This window comes from Bombina bombina, chromosome 6 (assembly GCF_027579735.1).
Source record: "Bombina bombina isolate aBomBom1 chromosome 6, aBomBom1.pri, whole genome shotgun sequence".
NCBI lineage: Eukaryota > Metazoa > Chordata > Amphibia > Anura > Bombinatoridae > Bombina > Bombina bombina.
Window position 1 is genome coordinate 835462059 of NC_069504.1, and position 20532 is coordinate 835482590.

Genomic DNA, 20532 nt, shown 5'->3' on the forward strand with positions numbered 1-20532 from the left:
TAAATATAAGAGTATATCGTCGATCTGAAAAGGGAGGTAAGAGATGAATCTCTACGACCGATAACAGAGAACCTTATGAAATAGACCCCGTAGAAGGAGATCACTGCATTCAATAGGCAATACTCTCTTCACATCCCTCTGACATTCACTGCACGCTGAGAGGAAAACCGGGCTCCAACTTGCTGCGGAGCGCATATCAACGTAGAATCTAGCACAAACTTACTTCACCACCTCCCTTGGAGGCAAAGTTTGTAAAAACTGATTTGTGGGTGTGGTGAGGGGTGTATTTATAGGCATTTTAAGGTTTGGGAAACTTTGCCCCTCCTGGTAGGAATGTATATCCCATACGTCACTAGCTCATGGACTCTTGTTAATTACATGAAAGAAATAGCAGATTTAACCCGCTTGACTTCCTATAACTTTTCTCTGTTCCATATTTGCAATGAGTTTAGGCATAGGAGCCCTTATACATTTAGTGAACACTCAGGGATTTAAACAAACTGGACATTTAAGTGTATTTTTGTTCAGATTTTACTGGACAGCCTAATAAAATACAGGACAGTCCGGTTTAATACTGGACACCAGTGGCAAACCTACTCAAAAATGAGAAGTACCCAAAGTGCATATATTTAGCTCTGCTTTTTCCTACCACCAAAACTATGGCAGAAATTCACAGTTCTACTTTTTTCCTGAGGCCGCAAAACCTAGTACAGAAAGCTGCATATGGCCCATGGGCTGTTGGCCACCCCTGTATTACAAGAAATATTACAATGCAGACTTACTTTCTTATCTGTCTTTATTAAGTTATCTGATTGTACTGTTACAGTCACGTTCTTTATGCTATATACTTTATCAATAAAGATTATTTTAAACAAAAGAGAGAGAATGCTTTACTAAATTTCTTATTAAATGCAATAATATCAATGTAAAATTTGAATTTTTTATTAGTCAAATGCAAAATTTTTAAAAATCAAGTAAAAATTTACTTTGTGACATCGCGACTGCCCACCCTCCTTGACTGACCCCTACTACTACTGTTTACCCCCATTGCGGCTCAGCTGTCTCCTCTCTTTCCCCCTCCCCCTCTATTTTTCCCAATTAAATTCTTTCCTATTTCCCCCCATAACTTTTCAAATTACAGGTACAAATCCCCAAATCCGAAATTCCAATCTTCTCTGCCTGTGTCTTTGTTTTTTTGTGTTCTAATATGCAAATAGTAGTTTATGTTTACATAAAACAACAAATATTCCCTTTCTGATTACAGTACTGTATTATCTTTATGGAGGTACTATGCATACAAAAGTATTAAATGATTTAAAAATGATATAAAACTACAATTAGGCTACATGTAAATATTGCCTAAATGACATAACATATTGTCGTTTACACTTGGTTCTATCCCCTCTCCAAACTGTCACAATGCAGATGCAAATATTCCAAAGTCCAAACTATGCCGAAATCCAAACCTTTTTTCAGTCCCAAGCACTTTGGATAAAGTGTTTTCTACCTGTGTGATCCCTAGAGTATCCTTCTGATTTGAATGTTAGTTTCAACGTTATTGAGAATATGTGTTTCCTATGTTTTGTTTCATTACTTAAATCCTTGTTTTCAGACACTTTTATTATTCATTCATATGTAGAATGTCTGTTTTTTTCCTGCCGATTTAGGGCTAGATTACAAGTTGAGCGCTAATTTATTGTGCATGTGCAAACGGGCTAATTCGCCCGTTTACAGGAGCACGATAAATAACCAGCCATTACAAGTCAGTACTTAAAAAAATTAACCTCTGGTTAATTTATTTTAAAAGTGCCGCAACTGGCGCCAAATTAAAGTATAGTTTAGTGTTTTATTAAAAAAAAAAAATCTTTTTTTTTTTTTTTTTTTTAGAAAAAAAAAAAAAACTGCACTAAGCAGTTTTTGGTTGCTAAAGTTGGCGGGTGTCGTATAATATCTATTTTATATTCAAGCATTATTTAAATTATTGTAACTCTGCATCATACTTTAAAATTCCCATTGCATTTATTTAAAAGGGACAGTCTACAATAGAATTCCTATTGTTTTAAAAGATAGATAATCCCTTTATTACCCATTCCCCAGTTTTGCATAACCAACACAGTTATATTAATATACTTTTAACCTCTGTGATTAACTTGTATCTAAACATCTTCTGACAGCTCCACATATAACTTTTTACTTATTATCTATTGACTTGCATTTAGTACTGTGTAGTGCTAAATCTTAAATAACTCCTCGGGCGTGAACACAATGTTATCTATATGGCCCACGGGAACTAGCAATTTCCTGTTGTGAAAAGCTAATAAAAAGCATGTTATAAGAGGCCGTCTATAATGGCTTAGAAACAGGCAGAAATTTAGAGGTTTAAATGTTATAAAGTACATTAATATAACAATGTTGGTTGTGCAAAGCTGGGGAATGGGTAGTAAAGGCATTATCTATCTTTTTAAACAATAACAATTTTAGTGTAGACTTTCCCTTTAACAAATTAATTTTTGTTGTCTAACAATATACTGCATATTTGTACAATATTGTTTATATGTTTATATATATATATATATATATATATATATATATAATATATTATATATAAAATATTTTAAAATCTCTCACACCTTTTTTTATAAATTGTACTCAAATTATTTTAAAAGATATTTCTACTTATATAATACTAGAGGTATGTGCCTGTAATTCGATTTCAGTATAACCTCTAATGACCCAATGATCTAAAGCACTTCTCTCTGGCAAGATCATCTAACAAGTCTCATCAGTACTGTTACATACACCAATGAATTTTAGAAAGGCAAATACAAGCTTGAGAGCTCACTATAAAGGGCTCTTCATATGAATGAGAGACACAAGCATTGCAGAGATTTTGCAAGATTTGTTTTCATGCTGATGCATTTTTGATCATCAGGCCTTATGGCACTATAAGGGGGGAAAGTTATGATCCGTTACAGTACAAAGATAGTATTTATTACACACTAGCACTATTTTCTGATTAACTTATCAGGATTCAGTATTCTTGCCTTTACTTCTTCCAGCGAAACTACACTGTAAATCTGATGAAAGGTTCCACAAAGTAGATAACTATATACTTAAAATGCACTATATGCATAAGAATATGCTTTTAACCCCTAACCGACAGCAGACGTGCCTTGCTCATTGGTTGTTTTCACTGCAAGGGGTTAAATAGCGCTGAATGCCTCCTGGAAGTGTGTCTTGCCACCATCAGCGAGACCAACTATAACAGGGCTAAAAACCCCTTAAGGACACGTGACATACAGGGTGTGTCTGTGTCATAAAGGGGATAAACATGTTCAACTCATACTTATTATGTTCAAAAATCATGGGAATTATCTTATTCTTGCAGTTCACAATACCTGGCAAGAGGTGAGCAGTATGCTGCAGCAGGGTTTGAAAAGTCCATGGTTCCTCCATCCAGAACGGCTCTTCCAGGGATAAACTTGACACTGTTGGGGTTTGGTGTGTCCTGGGTCTGAATGAACATGCATCTCACTAGAAGAAAAAACACATCAATAAGAATATGGAAATTGATTAATCGAATCTGCTCTTTATTGTGTGTGTGTGTATATATATATATATATATATATATATATATATATATATATATATATATATATATATATATATATATATATATATACCAACAAAGCCCACAGCACAATATAGTGGGTACCATAATATTCTGCCAAATCTTCTAGTGAATGCTTGCAAGTTTGCTTATGGAGGATTGAATGTTAACTAGCAGTAGACCCTCAGTTTGCTGGACCCTTTTGGCTACTTTCAAATGTTAAAACAGAAGACAGTAAAAATAATGAAAAACATAGCAAAAAAATGTTTCCTGCATTAGGGGAAAATAATGGGGTTTTTTTTAAAAAAAAATCATTGTAAAATTAGTACAGCTACCAATTAAAATGCATTATTGCCAGCTCTAACCCACCAGTTACAGCGATAGGGTGTGGTTCTCCCCCACATGTACCAGAATGAGCACTGGGTCACACGGCATCAACTAAGCTATAGAATAACAGACATGAAATACAGAATACCACACCATCCCCAGTTTAGTACAAGCATCTCAAATATGCATACCTATTAACACTGTCTCCAACACAATATGAATGAGTAGGAGAGATTAAATGACATCTAAAAGTGGTAATATGCTCCCTAAGTAAGACCTTATAACAATGTGATTTTCAACTTAAAGGTATAGTAAACCCAAACATTTTCTTTTATGATTCAGACAGAGCATACAATTTTAAACAACTTCCAATTTACTTCTATTAGCAAATTTACTTCATTCTCTTGTTATCCATTGCTGAAGGAACAGCATTGCACTACTGGCAGTTAGCTTATCATATCTAGTTAGCCAATCACAAGAGACAAATGTGTGCAGGTACCAATTAGATGCCTGAGGAAACAGCTAGCACAGCTGAGAAACTCGTTGCAATCTGTTTCAAACTTTGTTTTTATATTCTTTGGGTATTGTACACAGCCATTGGTTTTATATTACTGATATTAATAAAAATTAAAAGCTGACGAGACCATAACATTGGCTTCCACTGCTGGAGCATGATTCTACCATCACAGAAGACCACTCTGGGATATTTCTGACCCACACAGTATAATCCATTAAGGACTCAGATAAGACTTTATATTAATTGCCAATTGCATATTGTGATTATCAGCACCATATAGTGTATAATTTTTATCACCTTATTTGTATCATTGAGTGCTCTTTTGCAATTGTGCAGATTTAGTGATCACACTAGTCACCATATTTTAGCTTATATATTTATATTTTTTAGCTCTCTAAGCGCCCCCTAGAGTTGGACACGAGAGTGCCCCAACAGGTTTGTATACCAATTAGCAGCAGCTCCCACTAGTGTATGATATGTGCCTATTATTTTTCAACAGATGACACTAAGAGAATGAAGCACATTTGAAAATAGAAGTGAATTTGAAAGTCTCTTAAAATTGCATGCTCTATATGAATCAGGCAAGTTTAATTTTGACTTTACTATCCATTTAAGAGCCACAACACTATACCATTGGCTTCTGGTAAATTTCTTATCACCTAGTCTAAAGGTTCTAAAGCCAATGTGAAGGAGAGGTTACAATGCCCCCCCCCCCTGTTGTGTTCAGTTTCATATACTTATTTAGAGTGAACAGAAACCAACCCCTCACTCCTATCAAAAGGAGTCAAAATACAACTTAAAGGGACAGTCTACAATACAATTGTTATTGTTTTAAAAGATACATAATCCCTTTATTACCCATTCCCCAGTTTTGCATAACCAATAGTTATATTAATATACTTTTTACTGTGATTACCTTGTAGCTAAGCATCTTCTGACTGCCCCCTGATCACATGACTTTGTATTTATTATCTATTTACTTGCATTTAGTATTGTGTTGTGCTAGCTATTAAATAAATCCCTGTGCCTGAACAGTGTTATCTATATGGCCCACATGAACTAACAGTCTCTTGGTGTGAAAAGCAATTAAAAAAGCATGTGATAAGAGGCGGCAGCCTTCAATGACTTCGAAATTATCATATGAGCCTACCTAGGTTTAGTTTCAACATACACATATACATAAAACACTTAAAAGGGACAGTCAAGTCCAAAATAAACTTTCATGATTCAAATAGGGCATGTAATTTTAAACAACGCTCCAATTTACTTTTAGCATCAATTTTGCTTTGTTCTCTTGGTATTCTAAGTTGAAAGCTAAACCTAAGTAGGCTCATATGCTGATTTCTTAGACCTTGTAGGCCGCCTCTAATTTGAATGCATTTTGACAGTTTTTCACCACTAGAGGGCGTTAGTTCACGTGTGTCATATAGCTCACGCACGTAAAGTTACCTAGGAGTCAGCACTGATTGGCTAAAATGCAAGTCTGTCAAAAGAACTGAAATGAGGGGGCATTTTGCAGAGGCTTAGATACAAGGTAATCACAGAGGTAAAATGTATATTAATATAACAGTGTTGGCTATGCAAAAAGGGGAATGGGTAATAAAGGGAGCATCTATCCTTTTAAACAATAAAATTCTGGTGTTGACTATCCCTTTAAATGAATAGACTCAAAAACACACAATATCTGGAACAAAGTGCAATACTTTACAATATTATATAACTTTCTGTTATTTATAAATATTACATAAGCTATCCAAAGCACAAACTTAATTGCATTGATTATTGATGATAATTTGGGAAAATTTGGGAAAAAATAATTACCCATTTGTAGCTTTATACTAGCTTAAATTTTAGCCATGTGGTCAGGAAAATTAGTTGGGTGGTGTGCCCATTTAATAGGTACTGGGGAAAATACTGTTACTGGCATAAAAAATACTTTGTCACTATTATGTGCAATATGGTAGGTAAACAAGTTATTACAATCTTTGTATGATCTTTACCAGTACAAATAAAAATGCTATAAGAAGAATATCAGGATTCCTTTTTCTATTTTTAGTATTTACAATATATTTTTATGTTTTATCTGATGACAAAGCGCTATGGTATGCAGTCTATGTAGGGAAATAAAATAACTATAAACCAATACCTAAAAGGCCAAGTGGTGACTCTGTTCACAAACTTCCAAAAGCATCTTGCTTAAAAGTTCATGAAAGTCAAAATTAAAGGGATAGAAAGGTCAAAATTACAGTTTAAGACTGCATTTAAGATTTTGTAAAGAACAATTTCAAGATGGTCATTGTCTCAGTCATTTGAATTGACTTCTAACAGTCTGCTGAATAAGTACACTATTAGGCCTTTTGCTGCTATGCATGGGAAAAGTTATTGGGGCCGATTTATCAATGACTGTCCGACATGATATGCTGTAGCGTATCAAGTCCGAAAGACATCGCTGAATCTAGAAATCTCTTATTTGTCTCAACCGATTGGCGATTTGAGCCAATAGCAGTGCGGTAAATCCGGCTTGGCACCCATAGGAGCCGGATTTACCGCACCGCTATTGGCCAAGAGGTAAAAATGTCACCTCTTAGGAAAAAATTTTTTTTGCCGTGGCATTTGTTAGCAGCTCAAATCGCCAATCGGTTGAGACAAATAAAGGAGATTTCTACATGAAGTATCTTATACTTCATGAATGAAAGTCCCCTTTATTTGTTTCAATAGTCAATCCTAGCATTTGTGAAACGCTAGGAATAACTTTCACTTTAACCGCTTTGTATAAATCTTCTCCATCTGCTTCAATCTTAAAATACTCGGAAGAAGCACTCTGTTTACTCTGGGAGCATTTATAGTCTTATTGTAAGATCAGCAGCCTCTGCTGACTGCATTCATTCTTCTCTATAAATTATGAAATGGGTTATGTGTAGATAATATATTTTAATTTGCAGTTAAAGATAACATCTTAAGAGCTATATAGATGATTCTAGTTCTTACTAGATACCGGACTAAGATCTCAATAGAACTCAAGCAGATTGCTCCTCATATGAAAACGTACTCAGTGTAACTATGCTTGAATTCATCTCTGTATCTTCTATTTTTTTTCTAACAGTCATTAGTATAAGTAATAGATCTGTATGTTATTGAGGTTACGGTACCACTATAATAGTCATTTAGGGACATAATAATTTGCTTTTGGAAGGCTAATACAGCTAAAATAATAAATGCACATTTCAGACTCTCTAGGCCTCATAAGTGAATTGCAGTAGTGAGCAAGGAGTCCAGGTCTCTTTTGCCCTTCTTACTCTTAGTAATTAACCAACAAAAACAAGAGACAGATGCACTTCACTTAGAATGACCATGATGAACTGGAAAAACGTCCTTGCTTGTTCAGCAGGCCACTGCTATTCAGGGTGCAGTCTCTTGTAAATCACTATGCATTTCACAGAGGAGACATATCCTGTAGTACATCAGTCTGATGCTCATTCTCAGTTGAGCAGAATGTTAACAACTGCTAAAAAGGGCCAGTAAACACTCTGAGATTGTCATATAAAATGTTTAGTAATGAGCAGTTAAAAAAAAAAAGCAATATACTTTAGTATTTTTTTTTATTTAAATGGGCAATGTACTATAAAAAATGTTTCCCCTTAAAGGGACAGTCTACACCTTAGTAATCTTAAAGTCTTACTTTAGATTAGGAATGCAGCGAAATGAAAACTCTGTACGGAAACCGAAAATTCAGAATTTCCTTGGCCAAAAACCGAAACGAAACCGAAAATGACATTTTTTCTTTTTTTTTTTAAACTAAAAAACATTCATTTCTTTCATATTAGCAAGAGTCCATGAGCTAGTGACGTATGGGATATACATTCCTACCAGGAGGGGCAAAGTTTCCCAAACCTCAAAATGCCTACAAATACACCCCTCACCACACCCACAAATCAGTTTAACGAATAGCCAAGAAGTGGGGTGATAAGAAAAAAGTGCGAAAGCATAAAAAATAAGGAATTGGAATAATTGTGCTTTATACAAAAAAATCATAACCACCACAAAAAGGGTGGGACTCATGGACTCTTGCTAATATGAAAGAAATTAATTTATCAGGTAAGTTCTTACATAAATAATGTTTTCTTTCATGTAATTAGCAAGAGTCCATGAGCTAGTGACGTATGGGATAATGACTACCCAAGATGTGGATCTTTCCACGCAAGAGTCACTAGAGAGGGAGGGATAAAATAAAGACAGCCAATTCCGCTGAAAAATAATCCACACCCAAAATAAAGATTACATTTTATAATGAAAAAACTAAAAATATAAGCAGAAGATTCAAACTGAAACAGCTGCCTGAAGTACTTTTCTACCAAAAACAGCTTCAGAAGAAGAAAACACATCAAAATGGTAGAATTTAGTAAAAGTATGCAAAGAAGACCAAGTTGCTGCTTTGCAAATCTGATCAACTGAAGCTTCATTCCTAAACGCCCAGGAAGTAGAAACTGACCTAGTAGAATGAGCTGTAATCCTTTGAGGCGGAGTTTTACCCGACTCGACATAAGCATGATAAATTAAAGATTTCAACCAAGATGCCAAAGAAATGGCAGAGGCCTTCTGACCTTTCCTAGAACCGGAAAAGATAACAAATAGACTAGAAGTCTTTCGGAAAGTCTTAGTAGCTTCAACATAATATTTCAAAGCTCTAACTACATCCAAAGAATGCAATGATTTCTCCTTAGAATTCTTAGGATTAGGACATAATGAAGGAACCACAATTTCTCTACTAATGTTGTTGGAATTCACAACCTTAGGTAAAAATTCAAAAGAAGTTCGCAACACCGCCTTATCCTGGTGAAAAATCAGAAAAGGAGACTCACAAGAAAGAGCAGATAATTCAGAAACTCTTCTGGCAGAAGAGATAGCCAGAAGGAACAAAACTTTCCAAGAAAGTAATTTAATGTCCAATGAATGCATAGGTTCAAACGGAGGAGCTTGAAGAGCCCCCAGAACCAAATTCAAACTCCAAGGAGGAGAAATTGACTTAATAACAGGTTTTATACGAACCAAAGCTTGTACAAAACAATGAATATCAGGAAGATTAGCAATCTTTCTGTGAAAAAGAACAGAAAGAGCAGAGATTTGTCCTTTCAAGGAACTTGCAGACAAACCTTTATCCAAACCATCCTGAAGAAACTGTAAAATTCTCGGAATTCTAAAAGAATGCCAGGAATAAAAATGACGAGAAAGACACCAAGAAATATAAGTCTTCCAGACTCTATAATATATCTCCCTAGATACAGATTTACGAGCCTGTAACATAGTATTAATCACAGAGTCAGAGAAACCTCTTTGACTAAGAATCAAGCGTTCAATCTCCATACCTTTAAATTTAAGGATTTGAGATCCTGATGGAAAAAAGGACCTTGCGACAGAAGGTCTGGTCTTAACGGAAGAGTCCACGGTTGGCAAGAAGCCATCCGGACAAGATCCGCATACCAAAACCTGTGAGGCCATGCTGGAGCTACCAGCAGAACAAACGAGCATTCCTTCAGAATCTTGGAGATCACTCTTGGAAGAAGAACTAGAGGCGGAAAGATATAGGCAGGATGATACTTCCAAGGAAGTGACAATGCATCCACTGCTTCCGCTTGAGGATCCCTGGATCTGGACAGATACCTGGGAAGTTTCTTGTTTAGATAATAGGCCATCAGATCTATTTCTGGAAGTCCCCACATTTGAACAATCTGAAGAAATACCTCTGGGTGAAGAGACCATTCGCCCGGATGCAACGTTTGGCAACTGAGATAATCCGCTTCCCAATTGTCTATACCTGGGATATGAACCGCAGAAACTAGACAGGAGCTGGATTCCGCCCAAACCAGAATTTGAGATACTTCTTTCATAGCTAGAGGACTGTGAGTCCCTCCTTGATGATTGATGTATGCCACAGTTGTGACATTGTCTGTCTGAAAACAAATGAACAATTCTCTCTTTAGAAGAGGCCAAGACTGAAGAGCTCTGAAAATTGCACGGAGTTCCAAAATATTGATCGGTAATCTCACCTCCTGAGATTCCCAAACCCCTTGTGCCGTCAGAGACCCCCACACAGCTCCCCAACCTGTAAGACTTGCATCTGTTGAAATTACAGTCCAGGTCGGAAGAACAAAAGAAGCCCCCTGAACTAAACGATGGTGATCTGTCCACCACGTCAGAGAGTGTCGTACAATCAGTTTTAAAGATATTAATTGAGATATCTTTGTGTAATCCCTGCACCATTGGTTCAGCATACAGAGCTGAAGAGGTCGCATGTGAAAACTAGCAAAGGGGATCGCGTCCGATGCAGCAGTCATAAGACCTAGAATTTCCATGCATAAGGCTACCGAAGGGAATGATTGTGACTGAAGGTTTCGACAAGCTGATATCAATTTTAGACGTCTCTTGTCTGTCAAAGATAGAGTCATGGACACTGAATCTATCTGGAAACCCAAAAAGGTTACCCTTGTCTGAGGAATCAATGAACTTTTTAGTAAATTGATCCTCCAACCATGATCTTGAAGAAACACCACAAGTCGATTCGTATGAGATTCTGCTAAATGTGAAGACTGAGCAAGTACCAAGATATCGTCCAAATAAGGAAATACCACAATACCCTGTTCTCTGATTACAGACAGAAGGGCACCTAGAACCTTTGTAAAAATTCTTGGAGCTGTTGCTAGGCCAAACGGCAGAGCCACAAACTGGTAATGCTTGTCTAGGAAAGAGAATCTCAGAAACTGATAGTGATCTGGATGAATCGGAATATGCAGATATGCATCCTGTAAATCTATTGTAGACATATAATGCCCTTGCTGAACAAAAGGCAGGATAGTCCTTACAGTTACCATTTTGAATGTTGGTATCCTTACATAACGATTCAATATTTTTAGATCCAGAACTGGTCTGAAGGAATTCTCCTTCTTTGGTACAATGAAGAGATTTGAATAAAACCCCAGCCCCTGTTCCAGAACTGGAACTGGCATAATTACTCCAGCTAACTCTAGATCTGAAACACATTTCAGAAATGCTTGAGCCTTCGCTGGATTTACTGGGACACGGGAAAGAAAAAATCTCTTTGCAGGAGGTATTATCTTGAAACCAATTCTGTACCCTTCTGAAACAATGTTCTGAATCCAAAGATTGTGAACGGAATTGATCCAAATTTCTTTGAAAAAACGTAATCTGCCCCCTACCAGCTGAGCTGGAATGAGGGCCGCACCTTCATGTGGACTTAGGAGCTGGCTTTGATTTTCTAAAAGGCTTGGATTTATTCCAGACTGGAGATGGTTTCCAAACTGATACCGCTCCTGAGGATGAAGGATCAGGCTTGTGTTCCTTGTTGTGACGAAAGGAACGAAAACGATTATTAGACCTGAATTTACCTTTAGATTTTTTATCCTGTGGTAAAAAAGTTCCTTTCCCTCAAGTAACAGTTGAGATAATAGAATCCAACTGAGAACCAAATAATTTATTACCCTGGAAAGAAAGGGAAAGCAGAGTAGACTTAGAAGACATATCAGCATTCCAAGTTTTAAGCCATAAAGCTCTTCTAGCTAAAATAGCTAGAGACATATACCTGACATCAACTCTAATGATATCAAAGATGGCATCACAAATAAAATTATTAGCATGTTGAAGAAGATTAACAATGCTATGAGAATTATGATCTGTTACTTGTTGCGCTGAAGCTTCCAACCAAAAAGTTGAAGCTGCAGCAACATCAGCCAACGATATAGCAGGTCTAAGAAGATTACCTGAACACAAATAAGCTTTTCTTAGAAAGGATTCAATTTTCCTATCTAAAGGATCCTTAAAGGAAGTACCATCTGCCGTAGGAATAGTAGTACGCTTAGCAAGAGTAGAGACAGCCCCATCAACCTTAGGGATTTTGTCCCAAAACTCTAATCTGTCAGATGGCACAGGATATAATTGCTTAAAACGCTTAGAAGGAGTAAATGAATTACCCAAATTATTCCATTCCCTGGAAATTACTTCAGAAATAGCACCAGGAACAGGAAAACCTTCTGGAATAACAACAGGAGATTTAAAAACCTTATCTAAACGTTTATATTTAGTATCAAGAGGACCAGAATCCTCAATTTCTAATGCAATTAGGACTTCTTTAAGTAAAGAACGAATAAATTCCATTTTAAATAAATATGAAGATTTATCAGCATCAACCTCTGAGACAGAATCCTCTGAACCAGAAGAACTATTATCAGAATCAGAATGATGATGTTCATTTAAAAATTCATCTGAACAATGAGAAGTTTTAAAAGACTTTTTATGTTTACTAGAAGGAGGAATAACAGACATAGCCTTCTTAATGGATTTAGAAACAAAATCTCTTATGTTATCAGGAACACTCTGAGTATTAGATGTTGACGGAACAGCAACAGGTAATGGAACTTTACTAAAGGAAATATTATCTGCATTAACAAGTTTGTCATGACATTCAATACAAACAACAGCTGGAGGAACAGCTACCAAAAGTTTACAGCAGATACACTTAGCTTTGGTAGCTCCAGCACCAGGCAGCGATTTTCCAGAAGTATCTTCTGACTCAGTTGCAACGTGGGACATCTTGCAATATGTAATAGAAAAAAACAACATATAAAGCAAAATTGAACAAATTCCTTAAAAGACAGTTTCAGGAATGGGAAAAAATGCCAGTGAACAAGCTTCTAGCAACCAGAAGCAATAAAAAAATGAGACTTAAATAATGTGGAGACAAAAGCGACGCCCATATATTTTTTAGCGCCAAATAAGACGCCCACATTATTTGGCGCCTAAATGCTTTTGGCGCCAAAAATGACGCCACATCCGGAACGCCGACACTTTTGGCGCAAAAGAACGTCAAAAATGACGCAACTTCCGGCGACACGTATGACGCCGGAAACAGAAAAAAAATTTTGCGCCAAAAAAGTCCGCGCCAAGAATGACGCAATAAAATGAAGCATTTTCAGCCCCCGGGAGCCTAACAGCCCACAGGGAAAAAGTCAAATTTTAAGGTAAGAAAAAAATGATTGATTCAAATGCATTATCCCAAATATGAAACTGACTGTCTGAAATAAGGAATGTTGAACATCCTGAGTCAAGGCAAATAAATGTTTGAATACATATATTTAGAACTTTATATAAAGTGCCCAACCATAGCTTAGAGTGTCACAGAAAATAAGACTTACTTACCCCAGGACACTCATCTACATGTTGTAGAAAGCCAAACCAGTACTGAAACGAAAATCAGCAGAGGTAATGGTATATATATATATATATATATATATATATATATATATATATATATATATATATATATATATATATATATATATATATATAAAAAAGAGTATATCGTCGATCTGAAAAGGGAGGTAAGAGATGAATCTCTACGACCGATAACAGAGAACCTATGAAATAGACCCCGTAGAAGGAGATCATTGAATTCAAATAGGCAATACTCTCCTCACATCCCTCTGACATTCACTGCACGCTGAGAGGAAAACCGTGCTCCAACCTGCTGCGGAGCGCATATCAACGTAGAATCTAGCAGAAACTTACTTCACCACCTCCATAGGAGGCAAAGTTTGTAAAACTGATTTGTGGGTGTGGTGAGGGGTGTATTTGTAGGCATTTTGAGGTTTGGGAAACTTTGCCCCTCCTGGTAGGAATGTATAACCCATACGTCACTAGCTCATGGACTCTTGCTAATTACATGAAAGAAAGTGTGTATGTATATAAAGAGGATGCAGTGTGTGTGTATACATAGAGGATGCAGTGTGTGGTGAATGCAGTGTGTGTGTATACATAGAGGATGCAGTGTGTGGTGAATGCAGTGTGTATGTATATAAAGAGGATGCAGTGTGTGTGTGTGTAGATTATATATATAGATAGAGAGAGAGAGAGAGAGAGAGAGAGAGAGAATGCAGTGTGGGGTGGATACAGTGTGTGTGTATGTAGAGGATGCAGTGTGTGTGTGTTTATATATATATATATATATATATATATATACACATAATGCAGTGAGTGGTGGATACAGTGTGTGTGTGTGTGTGTGTGTGTGTGTGTGTGTGTGTGTGTGTGTGTGTATGTATGTAGAGGATGCAGTGTGTGTATAGTGTATAGTGAATGCCGAGTGTGTGGGGATAGTGGTTAAAATAGTTTTTTTTCTAGAATTGTATTACTATTAGACTTTTTAATTAAATTTTATTAATTTAAAAGAATCTAAATTGAAAAACATAATTTATGTAAGAACTTACCTGATAAATTCATTTCTTTCATATTAACAAGAGTCCATGAGCTAGTGACGTATGGGATATACATTCCTACCAGGAGGGGCAAAGTTTCCCAAACCTTAAAATGCCTATAAATACACCCCTCACCACACCCACAAATCAGTTTAACGAATAGCCAAGAAGTGGGGTGATAAGAAAAAAAGTGCGAAGCATATAAAATAAGGAATTGGAATAATTGTGCTTTATACAAAAAAATCATAACCACCACAAAAAAGGGTGGGCCTCATGGACTCTTGTTAATATGAAAGAAATGAATTTATCAGGTAAGTTCTTACATAAATTATGTTTTCTTTCATGTAATTAACAAGAGTCCATGAGCTAGTGACGTATGGGATAATGACTACCCAAGATGTGGATCTTTCCACACAAGAGTCACTAGAGAGGGAGGGATAAAATAAAGACAGCCAATTCCTGCTGAAAATAATCCACACCCAAATAAAAGTTTAACAAAAAACATAAGCAGAAGATTCAAACTGAAACCGCTGCCTGAAGAACTTTTCTACCAAAAACTGCTTCAGAAGAAGAAAATACATCAAAATGGTAGAATTTAGTAAAAGTATGCAAAGAGGACCAAGTTGCTGCTTTGCAGATCTGGTCAACCGAAGCTTCATTCCTAAACGCCCAGGAAGTAGAAACTGACCTAGTAGAATGAGCTGTAATTCTTTGAGGCGGAATTTTACCCGACTCAACATAGGCAAGATGAATTAAAGATTTCAACCAAGATGCCAAAGAAATGGCAGAAGCTTTCTGGCCTTTCCTAGAACCGGAAAAGATAACAAATAGACTAGAAGTCTTACGGAAAGATTTCGTAGCTTCAACATAATATTTCAAAGCTCTAACAACATCCAAAGAATGCAATGATTTCTCCTTAGAATTCTTAGGATTAGGACATAATGAAGGAACCACAATTTCTCTACTAATGTTGTTGGAATTCACAACTTTAGGTAAAAATTCAAAAGAAGTTCGCAACACCGCCTTATCCTGATGAAAAATCAGAAAAGGAGACTCACACGAAAGAGCAGATAATTCAGAAACTCTTCTAGCAGAAGAGATGGCCAAAAGGAACAAAACTTTCCAAGAAAGTAATTTAATGTCCAAAGAATGCATAGGTTCAAACGGAGGAGCTTGAAGAGCTCCCAAAACCAAATTCAAACTCCATGGAGGAGAAATTGACTTAATGACAGGTTTTATACGAACCAAAGCTTGTACAAAACAATGAATATCAGGAAGAATAGCAATCTTTCTGTGAAAAAGAACAGAAAGAGCAGAGATTTGTCCTTTCAAAGAACTTGCGGACAAACCCTTATCCAAACCATCCTGAAGAAATTGTAAAATTCTCGGTATTCTAAAAGAATGCCAAGAAAAATGATGAGAAAGACACCATGAAATATAAGTCTTCCAGACTCTATAATATATCTCTCGAGATACAGATTTACGAGCCTGTAACATAGTATTAATCACGGAGTCAGAGAAACCTCTATGACCAAGAATCAAGCGTTCAATCTCCATACCTTTAAATTTAAGGATTTCAGATCCGGATGGAAAAAAGGACCTTGTGACAGAAGGTCTGGTCTTAACGGAAGAGTCCATGGCTGGCAAGATGCCATCCGGACAAGATCCGCATACCAAAACCTGTGAGGTCATGCCGGAGCTATTAGCAGAACAAACGAGCATTCCCTCAGAATCTTGGAGATTACTCTTGGAAGAAGAACTAGAGGCGGAAAGATATAGGCAGGATGATACTTCCAAGGAAGTGATAATGCATCCACTGCCTCCGCCTGAGGATCCCGGGATCTGGACAGATACCTGGGAAGTTTCTTGTTTAGATGAGAGGCCATCAGATCTATCTCTGGGAGCCCCCACATTTGAACAATCTGAAGAAATACCTCTGGGTGAAGAGACCATTCGCCCGGATGCAACGTTTGGCGACTGAGATAATCCGCTTCCCAATTGTCTACACCTGGGATATGAACCGCAGAGATTAGACAGGAGCTGGATTCCGCCCAAACCAAAATTCGAGATACTTCTTTCATAGCCAGAGGACTGTGAGTCCCTCCTTGATGATTGATGTATGCCACAGTTGTGACATTGTCTGTCTGAAAACAAATGAACGATTCTCTCTTCAGAAGAGGCCAAAACTGAAGAGCTCTGAAAACTGCACGGAGTTCCAAGATATTGATCGGTAATCTCACCTCCTGAGATTCCCAAACTCCTTGTGCCGTCAGAGATCCCCACACAGCTCCCCAACCTGTGAGACTTGCATCTGTTGAAATTATAGTCCAGGTCGGAAGAACAAAAGAAGCCCCCTGAATTAAACGATGGTGATCTGTCCACCACGTTAGAGAGTGCCGAACAATCGGTTTTAAAGATATTAATTGATATATCTTCGTGTAATCCCTGCACCATTGGTTCAGCATACAGAGCTGAAGAGGTCGCATGTGAAAACGAGCAAAGGGGATCGCGTCCGATGCAGCAGTCATAAGACCTAGAATTTCCATGCATAAGGCTACCGAAGGGAATGATTGAGACTGAAGGTTTCGACAGGCTGTAATCAATTTTAGACGTCTCTTGTCTGTTAAAGACAAAGTCATGGACACTGAATCTATCTGGAAACCCAGAAAGGTTACCCTTGTTTGAGGAATCAAAGAACTTTTTGGTAAATTGATCCTCCAACCATGATCTTGAAGAAACAACACAAGTCGATTCGTATGAGACTCTGCTAAATGTAAAGACGGAGCAAGTACCAAGATATCGTCCAAATAAGGAAATACCACAATACCCTGTTCTCTGATTACAGACAGAAGGGCACCGAGAATCTTTGTGAAAATTCTTGGAGCTGTAGCAAGGCCAAACGGTAGAGCCACAAATTGGTAATGCTTGTCTAGAAAAGAGAATCTCAGGAACTGATAATGATCTGGATGAATCGGAATATGCAGATATGCATCCTGTAAATCTATTGTGGACATATAATTCCCTTGCTGAACAAAAGGCAATATAGTCCTTACAGTTACCATCTTGAACGTTGGTATCCTTACATAACGATTCAATAATTTTAGATCCAGAACTGGTCTGAAGGAATTCTCCTTCTTTGGTACAATGAAGAGATTTGAATAAAACCCCATCCCCTGTTCCGGAACTGGAACTGGCATAATTACTCCAGCCAACTCTAGATCTGAAACACAATTCAGAAATGCTTGAGCTTTCACTGGATTTACTGGGACATGGGAAAGAAAAAATCTCTTTGCAGGAGGTCTCATCTTGAAACCAATTCTGTACCCTTCTGAAACAATGTTCTGAATCCAAAGATTGTGAACAGAACTGATCCAAATTTCTTTGAAAAAACGTAACCTGCCCCCTACCAGCTGAACTGGAATGAGGGCCGTACCTTCATGTGAACTTAGAAGCAGGCTTTGCCTTTCTAGCAGGCTTGGATTTATTCCAGACTGGAGATGGTTTCCAAACTGAAACTGCTCCTGAGGACGAAGGATCAGGCTTTTGTTCTTTGTTGAAACGAAAGGAACGAAAACGATTGTTAGCCCTGTTTTTACCTTTAGACTTTTTATCCTGTGGTAAAAAAGTTCCTTTCCCACCAGTAACAGTTGAAATAATAGAATCCAACTGAGAACCAAATAATTTCTTTCCCTGGAAAGAAATGGAAAGTAGAGTTGATTTAGAAGCCATATCAGCATTCCAAGTCTTAAGCCATAAAGCTCTTCTGGCTAAGATAGCCAGAGACATAAATCTAACATCAACTCTAATAATATCAAAAATGGCATCACAGATGAAATTATTAGCATGCTGGAGAAGAATAATAATATCATGAGAATCACGATTTGTTACTTGTTGCGCTAGAGTTTCCAACCAAAAAGTTGAAGCTGCAGCAACATCAGCCAATGATATAGCAGGTCTAAGAAGATTACCTGAACATAGATAAGCTTTTCTTAGAAAAGATTCAATTTTTCTATCTAAAGGATCCTTAAACGAGGTACCATCTGATGTAGGAATGGTAGTACGTTTAGCAAGGGTAGAAATAGCCCCATCAACTTTAGGGATTTTGTCCCAAAATTCTAATCTGTCAGGCGGAACAGGATATAATTGCTTAAAACGTTTAGAAGGAGTAAATGAATTACCCAATCTATCCCATTCCTTAGCAATTACTGCAGAAATAGCATTAGGAACAGGAAAGACTTCTGGAATAACCGCAGGAGCTTTAAAAACCTTATCCAAACGTATAGAATTAGTATCAAGAGGACTAGAATCCTCTATTTCTAAAGCAATTAGTACTTCTTTAAGTAAAGAGCGAATAAATTCCATCTTAAATAAATATGAAGATTTATCAGCATCAATCTCTGAGACAGAATCCTCTGAACCAGAAGAGTCCAAAGAATCAGAATGATGGTGTTCATTTAAAAATTCATCTGTAGAGAGAGAAGATTTAAAAGACTTTTTACGTTTACTAGAAGGAGAAATAACAGACAAAGCCTTCTTTATGGATTCAGAAACAAAATCTCTTATGTTATCAGGAACATTCTGCACCTTAGATGTTGAGGGAACTGCAACAGGCAATGGTACATCACTAAAGGAAATATTATCTGCATTAACAAGTTTGTCATGACATTTAATACAAACAACAGCTGGAGGAATAGCTACCAAAAGTTTACAGCAGATACACTTAGCTTTGGTAGATCCAGCAGGCAGAGGTTTTCCTGTAGTATCTTCTGGCTCAGATGCAACGTGAGACATCTTGCAATATGTAAGAGAAAAAACAACATATAAAGCAAAATAGATCAAATTCCTTATAAGACAGTTTCAGGAATGGGAAAAAATGCCAAACATCAAGCTTCTAGCAACCAGAAGCAAATGAAAAATGATTCTGAAATAATGTGGAGACAAAAGCGACGCCCATATTTTTTGGCGCCAAATAAGACGCCCACATTATTTGGCGCCTAAATGCTTTTGGCGCCAAAAATGACGCCACATCCGGAACGCCGACATTTTTGGCGCAAAATAACGTCAAAAAAATGACGCAACTTCCGGCGACACGTATGACGCCGGAAACGGAAATTAATTTTTGCGCCAAAAAAATCCGCGCCAAGAATGACGCAATAAAATGAAGCATTTTCAGCCCCCGCGAGCCTAACAGCCCACAGGGAAAAAGTCAAATTTTTGAGGTAAGAAAAATATGATAATTAAAGCATAATCCCAAATATGAAACTGACTGTCTGGAAATAAGGAAAGTTGAACATTCTGAGTCAAGGCAAATAAATGTTTGAATACATATATTTAGAACTTTATAAATAAAGTGCCCAACCATAGCTTAGAGTGTCACAGAAAATAAGACTTACTTACCCCAGGACACTCATCTACATGTTTGTAGAAAGCCAAACCAGTACTGAAACGAGAATCAGTAGAGGAAATGGTAAATATAAGAGTATATCGTCGATCTGAAAAGGGAGGTAAGAGATGAATCTCTACGACCGATAACAGAGAACCTTATGAAATAGACCCCGTAGAAGGAGATCACTGCATTCAATAGGCAATACTCTCCTCACATCCCTCTGACATTCACTGCACGCTGAGAGGAAAACCGGGCTCCAACTTGCTGCGGAGCGCATATCAACGTAGAATCTAGCACAAACTTACTTCACCACCTCCCTTGGAGGCAAAGTTTGTAAAACTGATTTGTGGGTGTGGTGAGGGGTGTATTTATAGGCATTTTAAGGTTTGGGAAACTTTGCCCCTCCTGGTAGGAATGTATATCCCATACG

At 37.2% G+C, this 20532-nt stretch overlaps 1 protein-coding gene across 1 annotated transcript in view; it reads right to left on the reverse strand.

The window, feature by feature from the left end:
• NFU1 (NFU1 iron-sulfur cluster scaffold) overlaps positions 1 to 20532 on the reverse strand; it is a 132764-nt gene that overhangs the window by 72613 nt on the left and 39619 nt on the right. The window contains exon 3 of the mRNA XM_053718211.1: positions 3399 to 3534. Coding sequence (XP_053574186.1) covers positions 3399 to 3534 — 136 coding nt within the window. The remainder of the gene's footprint in view (positions 1 to 3398; positions 3535 to 20532) is intronic.